The 15,771-nt window shown below is 45.7% G+C and overlaps 1 protein-coding gene across 2 annotated transcripts in view; it reads right to left on the bottom strand.

Annotated features, from left to right (window-relative positions):
* Positions 1 to 209: 209 nt before the first annotated feature.
* Positions 210 to 15,771, bottom strand: part of ATP2A2 (ATPase sarcoplasmic/endoplasmic reticulum Ca2+ transporting 2) — a 34,091-nt gene continuing 18,529 nt past the window's right edge. The window contains exons 8-21 of one of the 2 annotated variants that reach the window (XM_083373202.1): positions 14,355 to 14,819; positions 12,139 to 12,227; positions 11,565 to 11,667; positions 11,009 to 11,140; positions 10,797 to 10,919; positions 10,046 to 10,264; positions 8,981 to 9,316; positions 8,175 to 8,395; positions 7,357 to 7,559; positions 7,036 to 7,121; positions 6,531 to 6,664; positions 6,108 to 6,225; positions 5,312 to 5,432; positions 210 to 1,279 (exon numbers count right to left, since the gene is read on the bottom strand). In XM_083373202.1, coding sequence (XP_083229328.1) covers positions 1,266 to 1,279; positions 5,312 to 5,432; positions 6,108 to 6,225; positions 6,531 to 6,664; positions 7,036 to 7,121; positions 7,357 to 7,559; positions 8,175 to 8,395; positions 8,981 to 9,316; positions 10,046 to 10,264; positions 10,797 to 10,919; positions 11,009 to 11,140; positions 11,565 to 11,667; positions 12,139 to 12,227; positions 14,355 to 14,819 — 2,364 coding nt within the window. In that variant the 3' untranslated portion in view covers positions 210 to 1,265. Of the gene's footprint in view, positions 1,280 to 3,439; positions 5,433 to 6,107; positions 6,226 to 6,530; positions 6,665 to 7,035; positions 7,122 to 7,356; positions 7,560 to 8,174; positions 8,396 to 8,980; positions 9,317 to 10,045; positions 10,265 to 10,796; positions 10,920 to 11,008; positions 11,141 to 11,564; positions 11,668 to 12,138; positions 12,228 to 14,354; positions 14,820 to 15,771 lie in introns of those variants that run through there. The other variant, XM_083373201.1, reaches the window with a different exon arrangement.

The following is a 15,771-nucleotide window of genomic DNA, read 5'->3' as shown; positions in this document are numbered from 1 at the left end:
CTGGTGAAAAGGTCCACCATTTGAGGCTGGAAGAAAAGTGAGTTGTCCCACAAAAAGCTACTTACAGGAACGATATTAAACCACCTAAGAGCTCCGATTACTGGAAACTAAACATTCCATGTTTCTTTGGATTCTGATGCTCTCTGGCTAAGTTGCAAAGGAAGGAGCATCAACTCCAGACCTTGAAAATACATCAAAGGCAAAGGGTGTTACTGTAGAATAAGTTTTTATTTTACCCGAAACCAGGATGCTAGTGATGCCCCATCAGACGTTATTTACAACTTCTAAAAAAAAAAGTCACACATGCTATCTTAGAAATGGATCCGAAGGGCTCCCAAAGTGGGGAGCCACGCAAAACCTCAGCCACGTTTCACCTGTGGAATTCTGTCGAGGTAGGATCCAGTCGACGTGATCTCCCGAGGGCCACCATTTGTGTTTGAAATCCATCCGAGAGAAATCAAGGAAGGAAAACAGGGTCACCTGCTGCTTGCTGGCGCTGGAAAGCCCTCGAGGTTCACAATGAAATGTTCAGATAAAATACATCACGACTCGTGTATTGCACTGAACGTGGGTCTACAACTTTAGATTTAAATAAGTTACATGACTATGGTGTAAAGGAAGTGTTTGCACACTCCAGGATTTTTTTTCTTTTTCTTTAAAAAAAAAGCTGAAGTTATGGAATTTGAAGATTTAAGAGTTTTCTTAAAACATTTCAGGAAAGGTACCATCCATCAATGATCTGTATAAATAGAATTGCATATTGTACAGAGCTGTTTAACCTGTTAACTTTTTAAAGATACAATAGAGAATCATCGGCTACGTACAACTGAAAAGCATGCATTGACAGTCTAATACTGTACATTTTATAAAGGATAATAACATTTTACACAATGAAATATGGAAAAGGGAAAAAACTTGGCCGGACACCACTCTAATTCCTTGCTCAGCAGTTTAGGGAGCCTTGTCTTCATGCATTCCCAGAACATCTTTTGCAGAGGTCTGTTTTATCAGTTAAAAACTATAGTGCACATTTTGGTAGATCTGTATATAAACTTTAGTTGTAAGAGCACCACACACTTCCTTCACAGAACACAAGTTTGCAGTTCAATTTTTTTTCCTCCTTCACTTTCGGGAAGGCTTTTTAAAGGTTTTTTTTTCCCCATGTACAAGACTCATGCAGATGTTTTCAGCAGATGCGTTGCTAAAGACACATGCAAGAAAATTAATCTTACAATTCTGCAACAATTGGTTTAGGACTAAATGATTTACTCCAGCATCACTGCAAAGGAAAAAGAGAGAAAAAGAGAAAGAGAAAGAGAAAAAGAAAACATTAGTGATAAAAGACAGATCAAGAAAGTATAATCAAAGCAAAAGATTGCTTTTTCTTTTTAAGACTTAGTGGCGATAGACAATTGATCATAGCCTCCCACAATGCAACAGGGGAATACAGGTTAGTGCAAAAAGAACTAAGAATTAAAAAAAGCTAAGAGGACATTTAGAATTAGCAGGTTTCCATACACCCAAAAGCTGCAAGCTGGTTAGTGGATCAGACAGGAATACAGCCAATTGTGGAGTTGAGAAAACTCTTCACAATTGTTATCTTCTCTTTGAGACCGCAGCAGCACAAGCAGGGGGCTTGTAACCCCTCTCCTTCGGGAAGGGTTGAATCCCAAAGATCTGGAGTCAACTGAATCTAATCCATCCATCCATATTCACTACTTAAAAGTAAGCCACGTTAAGGACTTTGAAAGCGCAGACAACTTTAAAACAGCATTGCTACTATTGCCTAGCACTGTATGACTATTTTCTTCCAGAAAAACTACATCCACCCTTGGCATGTAGGTCACTCGTATTTCCAGATTCCTAGGACTCAATTTGCCCATCCTAACAAACAGCCTTTCAACGCAACTTTGTCTTAAACCATTTTGATTTTTTCATGTCAAGACTTTCCCAGCCATCATGCTACGCAGAAATGACTAGCTTGTTTAAGCTTTCTTCTGTTTTATTTTTTTTAAAAAAAATCTATTAATTTCAGAGGCATTTGTTCAAATGAAAAGCAACTTTTAAGTTACAGGAGGTTAGGAATCTGACAAGTTTTGCCTTAGCCTCCCTCTTCACTCCTTGGAACAAATTTCTTAGCAAACATAATTTCAGATATCGGATCTATTTCTTTTTTTCTGAAATCTTTTGATCAGATTTACTCTGCAGTGCCCGTTTGATTCATTCCCTCTGAATAAAACATTTCCAATCTTCCTTGTGTTGTAGGCTAAGGGGTGTGCCAGAAAGTACCCAGTTCTTGGGGGGGGGAGTTGTTTTGTCTTTTTGCCGATGGGTAAATTTGCTTCTAAGCCATGAGGAGAGATTAGGGAACCAATGGTTAAGCAGTGCAAGATGTACAACAAGACAGGTGTGAGGACACAAGACCATTTGCATTGTTTTTGCATGCTTTGTCTCTCCTGCTTTCTCCTTGCATGCAGCTAAGTCTTTTATTGGGGGTGACCTATGTTATTTTATGATCACAGAGACAGGGTCCCTGAAGAAAAAAAAGGAAAAGTTCAAAATTGAGCAGCTTGAAATTTGCACACAAAGCCATTTAGAAACGGCAACAAGCCCTGTTCTGCTGATTTAAGATGACAGCTGTATTGTGTAAATAAAAGAAAAGGGAGACCAGGGCAGTTCAGCTCTTGTTTTAAAAATAGATCATCCTTAGAATCACTCGTGGCCCAAGGCATGTGAAGAGGGAGCAAGGGCGCTGGGTTGGGTGGCATTGGCAAAATCGAGCCTAACCTGGGAATGAAGAATGACTGCCATCTAACTCACATTCTTGGATGTGCAAATGGAAAAAAAATAGCAGACTTTAAGCGAGGGGCTTGAGGATCCCAACTATGAAAAGCCTAGGAAGTAGCTATGCTTCAAGAGACAAGAGGGTTCAGGCACCACATCACCACCCTGGGGTTGCTGCAGCAGGCTCTCCTGCCATGGAGACCTGAAGCAATGCCCCCCCTCCCAACTATGCAAAGCCTAGGAAGTAGCTATGCTTCAAGAGACAAGAGGGTTCAGGCACCACATCACCACCCTGGGGTTGCTGCAGCAGGCTCTCCTGCCATGGAGACCTGAAGCAATGCCCCCCCTCCCCCCGTGCCATTGGGCAAACGGCAGAGGGTTCAACTGGCACCTCGACCTCACAGCCAAGTTAATCCTCCAGGATCAGCTCCTGCAAGGCCAGAGTCTCTAGCTGTTCGGGACTCCGAATATTTTGAGAAGCCGAGAAGGGAAAGCAGTCCCACCTGCCAGTTCTGAAAGGGGCCCAGGATTTTGGGAATAAAGGAAACTGATTTGAGTCTCTCGAGATTTAAATCAGCAGAAAGGCAGGGAACGTAAAAAGGAGTTTGGGCTACGCTAAGGCAGAAAATGTAGGCTAGAGAAATTGCAACGGGGAGAACATGAGCGTTTATTTATTGAGTTCTCTGGAAGGGCGTACAGCACAGTCGGGCCTCTCATGTTATCCGCTTTCAGTTACAGACATAGCACACACCACCATCGGAATGGCAGAGATACTCACTTCAGCCGATGAAATGTTGGAAGGCATTGGAGAAAAACACCACACAGTTAGACTGTTAATGAACTTACGTATCAATACAGGACTGAGTTTGGAGAGGCAATAAACAGACATCATGCACAGACATTGATCACAAGAGAACGATGGTGGTTAGTGCCACGGGTGGGGGAATAAAAAGAGTTCTCTACAATATGTTCATTGCGTTACATGATATTTACAGATTTTACAGCACGCACACACACACACAAAAGGTTACTTATTTGCTGCAGCCCAAGATGCGGCCAGCAGATGGTACCTCGACAAGGTGGCACGCAGAATTAGAGGCCTAACCGAAAAGAAACATCCCCAGAGAAAAATCCAGCTCTTTAAAATAAAATTTAAAAAAAAACAACCCCGAGTGGTTTATTTCCAGGCTTGGTTGTAAATGTCCCAATCAAACAGTAATGTAACAAGGGAGGGGAGGGGGAAAAAAAAGACCTGATGCAAGAATTAAAATGGAATTTAAGAGTCTCTTAGGTTAGAAATGAAATGCAAAACAACAAAATGGTCTTGATTTTAAAAAAATTTATTCTCTCTCTCTCTCTCTCTTTTTTTGGAGCTGTTTGCTTAAAGTCCATCCAGATCCCCCTTTCTTCTGTTCCTCTCCCATCCCTTCCCAAAATGGGCAATGCTGATGAAACAATGTTGTTACAGTAAAAATACATATTTAAATAAATAGTTTTGTTTCTGCTTTTTTTGATTTTTTTAAAAAAACAAAACAAAACAAAAACCTCTACATATGTCGGGGATAGAAACAAACGAACAAAAAAAAAATCAAAACCCCACCACCTAATTTTAGCGGAATGCCTCTCAAAATGGCGCTTTCTGCACCGGCAAGATCAGCAAGGTACCTCTTAAGAAGGACAGAAGCGTAAACAAGATGCGTCTGAAATCGAAAGGATAACCATGTGGCAAATGAAACGAAACAAACAAACAAAGAGGAATAAAGGAAGGAAGGGAAAAAGAATTGAGGTAGCGGTCTGGTCTGTCCAGTGCAGAAAACATCCAACTGAATGACAAATTAGGATTAGATGTTCAACCATGCAGCAGACATGAAGAATTTGCATGCTTCTGGTTTAAGGGAGAATAACATCCCCACAACACTCATTCCCTAAAATCTGCTACCCATCAAGGTTTTTCTCAAAATATTATCCCTGCCTCCCCCCAGCGCTGTTGTTTTAGAAGGATGAGTTAACAATGAAACAGAACACTGTACATGCGTCTCCTCTACAAAAAATATTTGCATAAAATAGTGTTTAATTTCTCTGTACATGTCGATGGACACCCTAGTTTGTGTATAAAAGTGGGGAGGGGGAGAAGAGGGGTCCTCTCCCCCACCCACAGGGGTGAGGGGAAAGAAAAAGGAAAAAAGAAAAAAAGAGGAAAAACCCAGAGTCTAGAATATGGAAACCTCAGTCACCGGCAAACATGTTCATGTGAAAATTCAGCAGAATAAGACAAATTGCTTGGAACAATTAAAAAAATCAATTTTTGTGTTTTGGTTTTTTTTTTTTTTAAGTTAAACATTTCTCTGACTGCCAAGCTGCCACTACAGGACTTCAGGTCAAGAAAACAACATGTCACTAAAGTTAGTGTCTGTGCTATAAAGCCAAATCACCAACGGCAAGGTCAGCAGCACAAACGGCCAGGAGATCCCCTCGGTACATGCAGACAAAGGACGTGGTTTGGTGGCAGGTGGCATACTATCTTTACCCGGCTCTAGGTAAGTACGCGCCACAAACTTAAGAGTCTCGTCTAGCAGGATCACCGGCAAGGACAACTTAAGCACCATCAGCCACTGGGTCACGTTCAGCGGGGTGATCTGGAAAATCAGCTGGGGAAAGAGAAGGCAAGGGTCAGGAGCCGGATCTTTAAGAATGTGTGGCCTTCAACTTCCAGAGTTCGTTAGGTCAACATTTGTCTCTCAATCTTGGCAACTTTAAGAAGGACGGGCTCCAAGTCCCAGAATTCACCAGGTTAACTGTCCTCAATCTTGGCAACTTTTGGGTGGATGGATTTCAACTCCCATCCTGTGATGGTTGGGGAATGCTGGGAATTGAAGTCCATCCATCTTAAAAGTTGCTGAAGTTGAGAAACATGCCCTAAGCCCAGGGGTAGGCAATCTCGGCTCTTTTATGACTCATGGACTTCAACTCCCAGAATTCCTGAGTCAGCATAGCTAGTTGAAATCATGGAGTTGAAGTCCATGAGTCATAAAAGAGCCGAGGTTGCCAACCCCTGCCCTGCCAGAATCAGAGGAAGACAGAATGGGTCCCTGCTTTTCCTTCACCCTTGAATGGGATGCAGGCCTTCAGTCTTTGGAGCAGTAGACTAAAGCTGGCTTGTACGGTGCCACATGAGCAGGTAATGTGCTCGTTAGGAGACACGGTTTGCTTTAGTTTCTGCAGAGAGCAACTGGGAAAGAAGGCTAACTCTCTCCGTGATTTAGCAAGCCGGGCTTCCCATCCTGCCCACCCCCCACCCCCAAGTGTGAGTTGCAGGGACTTACTGGCAATGGCTCTACATAAAGGATGAGGAAGTGAAGAGACATGGACAAGCAAATGGATCCTAGGAGCCAGACGTTCTCCCATGGAGGCATCCTTAGCAAGGACTGGTTCTCTGAAAGGCTGAAAAAAAGAAAAGAAAAGATGGGCTGCAGAGCTCGTGGGAATGGAGCTGCAGGGATTCCAGCTCAATCCCTCTGGAGGGCTCATTAAGGGGAAGGGGAAGAAGACAGCTTGAATTATTGCGACTTTCCAAAGGAGCTGCTTGCTGCTTTCTTCAATCCCTATCCCACCCTCTCTGGCCTCAGTGTGGGTGAATAAGTACATTCTGGCCTCAACATCAGAGGAGATGGAAGAAGGAAGAGGGGGATGGAAGGAGAAGGAAAGGGAGGAAGAAGAGATCTCTTCCTCATTTCAGACATCCTAACCTGTTGAGGGCGTTGCACATCTCGATTGTGACCAAGACAGAGAGGGCCATGGTCATAGGATAGGGAGACTCAAACACCACACAGTTGACCCCTTCAAACTCTGGATTGTCCTCTTTGCACTGCAGGAAATGACTCTGAAAAACAGCAGAAGGCAATATTAATCTCAACAAAAAACAAACAAACGCAAACAAACACTGGGCCAATTTGCTCTTTTCTCTATCTCAAATTCATCAAAGCACCCTCAATGGCACAACACCGCTAAGACCAATGCTTTCTTTGTTTTTTTTAAAAAACACACCAGAGTTTCTAATCAGATTATTATTGTGAAGCAGGGACTCCTTGGATGAATAAGAGGATTTTCTGCGATACTTGCAGATAAGTTTTTAATAAGATTTTGGAGGCCCTCTTCCTGTGACATGCCAGGTAGGCAGACTGCAACCCACCCACCCACCCCGCTAAGCTTTGTTTTGAAGACAAGTTTCCAAAAATATCAAGACAGAAATACCAGCTGGTAGTAGGTAATTCTCGGGCCCCCGTCAGCAGCTATGAACCACCAAGCTGCAGCGCCCACAGTGGCAGCTCCGACGTAACCTTGAAGAGAAGAAAAAGCACGTTAGGTCTCGTGCCACTAGGTTAACAGCCAGCCCAGCAACGGACAGCGGCTTCCCGGGTTTCCCCCTGCTTTTGTTCTGCACGCTTAGGTCCTAATTTGGAAACTGAAGTCCGCCCATCTTCAGGTGGCCAAGACTGAAAAAAATGCCGAATTAAGGGGAAAGGGAACAGCTGGGCTCTCTCTAGTTGCCTGGCACTCGAGCAAAACACTCACATCCAATCGCCAAGTAGCGGAAGAAGAGCCATCCTGAGATTAGGGGCTCTTTGGGGTTACGAGGTGGCTTGCTCATGATATCCAGATCGGGCGGGTTGAAGCCCAGGGCGGTGGCAGGAAGTCCGTCGGTCACAAGGTTCACCCATAAGAGCTGGACAGGGATTAGAGCTTCCGGGAAGCCCAGAGCAGCGGTCAGGAAGATGCTACCGGAGGAGGAGGAGGAGGAGGAGGAGGAGGAAGAAGAGAGGTTAAGCCATCTTAATGCCAACGAGTGTCTTAAGCTACGATGCTGAGAGTTCAAACCGCAAGGATCAGCAGCTTCCCGCTCTCAGAAGTGAGCAAGCGGTCAGCGGGAAGGAGTGCTTGAACTCTGCCTGAGGTGGTGAAGTGTCCCCAACAGAGAGAGATCTCTGGGTTCCCTTCTTTCATTTCTAGATAAGGCTTGTCCAACCTTGGCAACTGTGGACTTCAACCTCCAGAATTCCCCACTCAGCCCAGAGCAGCTTTGAAACAAGATGGGCTGCAAGTAAAATTTTGTAATAAAGTTGCAAGGTTACAAGCCTTAAAATGGTCAAGGTTGGGCACTCCTGTTTTAGATGCTGAAACAGCCCCCCCCGCCCCGCCCCCCCCACTTTAGGCTACCTTGGGATCTAGTTATCCATCTAGATTGGCCTGTTCTCAAGACCCGGAAACGATGCCCCAGTTTGGCCCGTGCCCACCTTCTCTCTTTCCAGAGGGTGTGACAGATACCTGCAATGGCGGCCAGGATGAACTCAGCCCTTGCTCTGCTCCTAGTTGCAAATGCCCAGGTTACTTACCAGACCACTTCTCCAACGTTGGAGGAGATGAGGTAGCGAATAAATTGCTTCATGTTGTTATAGATGGCCCGGCCTTCCTCCACAGCGGCTACGATGGTGGAGAAATTGTCGTCCGCCAGCACCATTTCAGAGGCCGTCTTCGCCACGGCCGTGCCGGACCCCATGGCAATTCCAATCTCTGCCTTCTTCAAAGCGGGGGCATCGTTTACGCCGTCTCCTGTCTGGGAAAAGTCTTGGGCTGGGTTAGGGTGCACAGCCAGAGGCTTTAGCATTGGGCCTCTGGAACTGGCTGAAGCATATCAGAGTAATTAATAAGTTCTATTTTTATTCATCCCCTCAAAAAGGAAGCCCTTGACTTACGACCCCAAAATGAGCCCAACATTTCTGTTGCTAAGTAAGATAGTTGTTAAGTGAGTTTTGCCCCAATGTATTACTTTTCTTACAATGGTTAAGCGAATCAATGCAGCTGTTCAGTTACTTAACCTGGCTTCCCCACTGACTGCTTGTCAGAAGGTCACAAAAGGGGATCATGTGACCCCGGGACGCTGCAACCGTCGTAAGTACATGTCAGTTGCCAAGCGTCCAAATGTTTACCACATGACCAAATTCTGCTGCAAAGGTCACAAGTGGGGGGAACTGCTATAAGTCACTTTTTTCAGTGCCATTGCTAACTTCAAACAGCCACTAAATGAATGGTTGTAAGCCGAGAACTGCCTGTACATTCTCTCAAAACCCAACATCCCACCCCACGTTTATCTGTGCATAAAAGGTTGCTGCTGATTTGCACTCGCCACATGCACACTTACCATCGCTGTGATGTCGTCAAAGGACTGGAGAAACTCCACAATTTTGGACTTGTGGGACGGCTCCACGCGGGCAAAGCAGCGGGCGTTCATGCAGGCTTCTCTTTGGGCAGCTGGCGAAAGCTCGTCAAACTCACGACCCGTGAAGGCTTTTGTGGTCACGTCCTCGTCTTCGCCGAAAATGCCAATGCGCCGACAGATGGCCACCGCCGTCCCCTTGTTGTCGCCGGTTATCATGATGACACGAATGCCCGCTTGCCGGCACAGCAATATGGATGAGGCCACCTCAATTCGGGGAGGGTCCAGCATTCCCACGCAGCCCACGAAGGTCAGGTTGGTCTGAAATGGGAGCCAGGCCAGATCCGGTTAAGGCAGCAGCTCCCAACGTTTTCTATACCCCGCACCCCTAAAATGCTGCTGATATATTCCCGCCCTCCCCCCTTACAAGTCTGAAATAAAGGCAACGAATTACACATATACACTATATATTTTGAAAACCCAGTTTTTTGCACCCCCTGGAATATCTTCTCACACCCTTGGGTTAAGGTGTCTTGATCCGGAGGAAGATGCCCACATTTCAACAGCTGGAGACCCCAAAGGGGAGACTGGCAAGGATGGGCAGTTATCCTTATTACTCTGTAATTTTCTGATTGCCATGTCTTTCCTTTCCTTGCGTTCCCTCTTTCCTTTTCGTTCTTCCTTCCTTCCTTCCCTCTCCTTCCTACTCTTTCCTTCGCTCCCTCCCTTTTCATTCTTCCTTCCTTCCCTTCCCTTTCCCCATCAATCCTTCCGTCTTCCTCATGCTTTAGAGAAGCTGGTCATTCCTGTTTGTCAGAAAGCAGTGGCTCTCCCAACCAAAGGCGAGAGAGAGATTTAACCCGGGTCTTTCAGGTCCAGGGCACAGCATGAACTGGGCAAGCTAGTGACAAAACACAAGAGCTTCATATGCAGGAGGCTGAAATCGCCCCCATGAGCTCCGTCCAGCCAATCTGGGACTCCCACCCAGCAGGTGAAATCAACTCTGTTTAGATTCCAATAATGAAAACATCAACCCGACATTAAGCCAACCTCGTAGGTGACGAAGCTTGCAGAATCTTCCAGTTTCATGTCTTCCTTTCTTGGAGGGTTGTCGTGGGTGGCCAGGGCCAGGCAACGCAGCGTATCCTTCCCAGTGCCCCACTCACGGATGACGGTCATGATCTTCTGCTTAATGCCCGGGGTTAAGGGCACTTTCATGTTTCCTGCTCGGAAGTGGGTGCACCTGTCAATCACCCCTTCTGGAGCCCCCTATAGGGAAGCAAAAGGGCCACCAGTTCAGCCTGCAAACTCTTTTACCATTTCATCCCAGAACCACCACGGAGCTGCTTCACGAAGAGGAAGGTGTCACTTAAACTCAGTGTCATGTTTTGGTGTACAGCTAGTCCTCAATGTGCAACCATAATGGAGCCCACAAATTCCTCTGCTAAGCGAGACAAGTGGTTAAAGTGAATTCCGCCCTGTTTTATGACTTTCCTTGCCACGGTTCTTAAGTCGATCACTGCAGTTGTTAAGTAACGGTTACACGGTTGTTAAGTGAACCTGGCTTACCCCATTGACTTTGCTCATGACCCAGGGACACAGCAACTGTCATAAATAGAGGCCGGTAGCCAAGTGCCCAAATTTTGACCCGTGACCATGGGGATGTTGCAATGGTCGTAAGAGTGAAAAAAAGTCGCAAGTCACTTTTTCCAGTGCTACTGTGACTCTGAACGGTCACGAAATGAATGGCTGCTGAGGACTCCCTGCGATCTGGCTGATCTCTTCCCCCCAGGGTACTTGCCTTGACAAACATCTTGGTCATGGCCGTCCGGCTGGGCTTGTTTGGAGTGCAGTAAACAGACATCGATTTCCTATCCCGGGAGAATTCTAGAGTGAACTCTTTCCTCATCAGCTGCTTAATCACCTGCGTGGAGGAGGCAGAACCGGGTTGTAACCAGCATGCACGAAAACACCAGCATGTCACCCCAGGCCCAGCCTTTTAGAAGTACTGACCGAATTGCAAGCGTTGGCCCGCTCGATCTTGGACAGTCCTTTCAGATCCGTGTCAAACACGTTCATCTTCTCCACCAGACAAGTCAGGGCCGTCTCTGTGGCTTCCCCAACCTTCTCATAAACTCCCTTCACCTTTAATAAAAGAGCCCTTGTTAGCACGAAGGGGCCGAGTGATTCACAACCACCTACGGGCTTGCTCGACTCAGAGACGGAATGACGGGGAACAAAGCAGGCTGACACAAAGTGGCCTCTGATGTAACTTCAGCCAATTAAAATCAGGATAAGATCTCCGCTTGCAAGGGTTTATTCGGCCGCTCAACTTTTTATATCGTTTCAGCAGTTCTCACTGGCTTACGAGCTCAATAAAAATATCACTAACGTCCATTAAAGAAGGAGATACGATCAACATGAAACACGGAGACCAAAACAGGGGCATCAAAAGCCCAAGTTATATTAATTTTGCTGGCTGTGGGTACGCAGGCTTGCTCAAACTGTCCAGTTTAGCAGACCGCAAAAAAGAGTTTTGTTTGGACAATTCTCTCAAAAGGCTACTTACTTCATTGAAATCCAGAGACGAATCATTGCAGAGGGCGCAGATTGTAGCCAATTCAATAAGGCCATCGTACATACAGCATCTGACAGGTTTATCGTCTTTGTAACTGGTTTGGGGATGTGGGAGGAATCAGGGGAAAAAATGCCATCAAAAGGACTGTTAGCTGAGAAGATTCCGCTACATAAGATTTTAGCAATAAATCAATTTAATTGAATGTTCATGTGCGGGCTTGACATTTCTAGAGCAAAAGGCTAACTCTGAGAGGCCCTTCTGGATTATATTTTCCAAAAAAATAAAAAGGGTACAGTAGAGAATTATCATATTCTCCCTACACAAGAGACAGAAAGCAAGTAATAATATGTCTCAAAGCACGCGCAGGTTTCCTGATTCCCAAAGGAAAACTATTACAAACAATTACCTTTCCATTTACAGACTGAGAGGGTTTAAATCTACATTTCAAGACCAATTCCCCTTTTATAGCATCAATTTGCCTTTCGGGCCCTATAATTCTAGCCTTAGCCGCAGCGCATACAAAGAGATCGGTAAGCTGGCAGATAGGAAGGATGAAAGTTCTCACATCTCTCCAACCGGAGCATACGTTGAGCCAGACACGGTGAATTCATTCAGACTGCAGCTATCCCCTTCCACACGGTCCACAATAAAGATCTGTCGGAGAGACAAGGGTGTGATTGACGCTCAACTAGCTGAGGCCACCTAGAACATTTTCACATTAAAGACCGCTGGGCACGCAAAGTCTGACTGGGCTGCCTGGTCTTAAGGAACTAATGGCGTTTTGCTTTAAAGTAAGAGCAAGCTGTACTTTTGAGAATATAGGTCACATATATGCTCCTCCAGTTGTTCCTTGAAATTACACCTCGCTCCGTTTCCTTCCTTCTCCATCTGACTAGAACAATACACAAAGCCTTCTTCTCAAGCGGTTGAGAATGGCTCCTACCATTCAAAATGAGGGGCCCACACCAACAATCAGAAGGTGCCAGACCTGGCCCAACTTGGTCCCTTAGGAGAGAAACACTCTCGACTCGATCTGTAGTGAAAAGGTTGCTCTTACTAAAGCCAGAACTAAGGGTCTGAGTGAGAAAATTGCCCTAGTTAACTTTCCCTCCCCTGGCCCACCCCGTTATCACCTCCCAGTCCAGTCACATTCAGAGAAGGTGTTTTGGTAACTGTCCCCGCTGTGGTTAGATGGATGGGCTAGATGGTCCATTCCCAGGACCACAGGCTTGAGATGTCTCTTGATTTCCCAAGTCTTTTGCTCAAATTCCCCGTCTGTCTCCTATCTCCCCCTAGCTTCCTCCCCCCCTAACGTATGGCAGACGGACATCTAGCGAAGTTGAGCAAAGGTTGGCAGCTCTGACAGAAGGATGCTTCAGCTCAATTTACAGAAACCAGCTAGAAAGGCAACCTCTCCCAGTGATGCAAACATCCTGGATAAAAAGCATCCAAATATGTCATTTCCCCCCCCCCCCTTCCACAAGTCTAGGGCATCCAAACTGTAGAAAAAGAAGATAATAGTGGTCTTAAATTTACGTTCCCTCCCCCCAAGTCCTCTTGCCAAGCAATGTCCAACTTGGATTCGGGCTGCTTTGCTGTTACTACCGACATTCAGCTACCGTGTAAGTCTCAAGAATTTAAATTGCATCCCCTTGGACTAGCTACAGTTTGGCATCGGACCCCCTGATGGAGAAAAATCCGTTCCCAGCATCATTAAGCTTGCTGAAGAGGTATTTTCACATACGTAAATCTAGCTTTTACACACTCGGCCATTACTCACCAGCCCCACAATCTCCAGGAAATGTTTTTTTCTGCATTGCCTGATGGATCTGACACTATAGGATAAGAGGGCTTTTTGTTTTGTTTTTTTAAAGGCAAAGCGAAGGTTTTCTGCCCTGCCAAAGAAGCTTTCCGGAAGAAGAAAGCTTCACGAGCTGCTTTGTGGTGGAGCCGTTCCGCTGTTTGGCCTCTACCCCGTGAAAGACAGACGGTTATGCAAGATCCCTGCAAAGCACCTCCTTTAGAATACAGATGAGCCGCGTCTTTGTGCGCTACGCTTCAACAGCCAAATGTGGGACAGGGAGAGGAAGCGACGCACATAGGTAAGCAGCCCATCAGAACAGAGAAGGAAAATTCACTTCAGCTACGGAAAAGACTCAGAAAAATCTATTGACGTCTTTATCGCTGTTGACTCATTGGATGTTCTCGCCTAGTCATCTCAACATCCTGCTCTGAGGACAGCTGGAGGGGATCCCTTCCAAGAGAAGAATTCCTTGCAACTAAAAAGTACAATTTCCACCCCTCCAGACAGTCTTGAAAGAAGGCAATTTAATCAGTATTTCACGGTTGCTCTGATCATCTTCCTTGGAGAATTGCCTGGGACAAGAATAAACCTCCCACCCTTAGGTTTTATAAACTAAGATCTGATTATTATTTTTTCCCCCAGCCTCCTTTTATATCTTCCCAAAGTGAGCAGAACTGGCTGAGTTCATAGGAAGAAGGGCACATATTAAAAGACTTTAGCTTCTTGGGGTGGCTCAAAAAAAATAAATTGTTAGGAGTCGATACAGTCTCTGGTTTAAATTAAGGCTTGTATCTTGGCTTATTGAAGGACCTCAAAATAAAGGCAGCTTCTCTAAAACGGTTTTGCAAGAGGAGTTGATCAAAATCAAATCCTGGAGACCAATTTTAGTACCAGAGAGACCGAGGCGCGCGCACACACAGTTTCCTCCCAATTTTACTGGTCTCCTTCCCTAACCCACAGAAACCGAATCAGCTTACCCGGCAAACCGACATCTGGTTGGTGGTTAGAGTGCCTGTCTTGTCGGAACAGATCACTGAGGTGCAGCCTAGGGTTTCCACGGAGGGAAGGCTCCGGACGATGGCATTCTTCTTGGCCATGCGACGAGTGCCCAGGGCCAGGCAGGTGGTAATGACAGCGGGCAGGCCCTCTGGAATGGCAGCCACTGCAAGGGCCACGGCAATTTTGAAGTAGTAGATGGCACCTCGGATCCAGGAGCCGCCGTGGACGGGGTCGTTGAAGTGGCCGATGTTGATGATCCAGACGGCGATGCAGATCAGCGAGATGACCTTGGACAACTGCTCCCCAAACTCGTCCAGCTTCTGCTGCAGGGGGGTCCTCTCTTGCTCGGTGGCCACCATTTCGTCACGGATTTTCCCGATTTCCGTGTTAACCCCAGTGGCCACCACGACCCCCATGGCCTTGCCCGCAGAAATGTTCGTACCCTGGATGGGAAAAACCATTGAATTCGGGCAAAAAAATACTATTAAAAAAAAACTAAAAAAAAAACCCCTCCAAAGTTCATTATTTCATGTATTATTTCAGTAGAGTCTTAGTGCAAGAATCTCATTTCAGCTGATCTGATTCAGCACTCTAACGTAAGGCTACAGTCCTCAATGTTTTTACATGTGATTTTCTTCTTCAAACCGCGAACAGACTTTTAGGTACGTAATTGTCGTCTGATGTGTTTCATTCCTCTTACCAACTAAACATGTTCTCCCAAAACAGGTAGAATGTTTCTGATATTGCATATAATCTCCTCCTCCCTCCAAAAATGGGTTGTTGGGGGTTTTTTTTGGGTCCTCATCGGTGCCTCCAGTTTAAAGGCAGGAAATTTTAGGCATACAATAATATTCACATCGACGGTTTTCTCTCTCTTTCCTAACTAGGTTTTAAGATCCAGACCCTTTCCCCATTTATTTATTTATTCTTCAGCACTCCAAAAAAGATCTGTGTTGAAGATTTACGGAAACAAAGTATTAGCACCAACAGCAGCGTCGATCAGGTATGCAAAGGAAATCAGCACACAAGCAAGGGTATCAAGGCTGGCCAAGAGGAGAGCAGCGTAGAAATGGATAGACAGACAGACAGACGAAATCAAGAAGGCAGACCAGGCGTATCCCATCTTTTAGCACGCCTGCTTGATGGGCTCTTCTTGCTTTGCAATTCCATAATAAGATCACTGTGCAAAACACAGCCTCAGTTTATAGGTGTCAGCACTACTCTTTTTAAAAAAAAACAAAACCACAGCAATGCTATTACACAACGCCCTTTCCATTCAAACCAACCTAACCGGTTTCCATAAACTGGCACGAGCCGGCCAATATTTGGCAAGACGGTGTACATATTGTAAACTTCTGAGAACTCATTCCAAGTTCTCAAGGAACAGCTTCTTCT

The sequence above is a fragment of the Vipera ursinii genome, assembly GCF_947247035.1.
Source record: "Vipera ursinii genome assembly, chromosome: 14".
Classification (NCBI taxonomy): domain Eukaryota; kingdom Metazoa; phylum Chordata; class Lepidosauria; order Squamata; family Viperidae; genus Vipera; species Vipera ursinii.
Note: the sequence above shows the minus strand (reverse complement) of the source record. Positions and strands in the feature narration are given on the sequence as shown.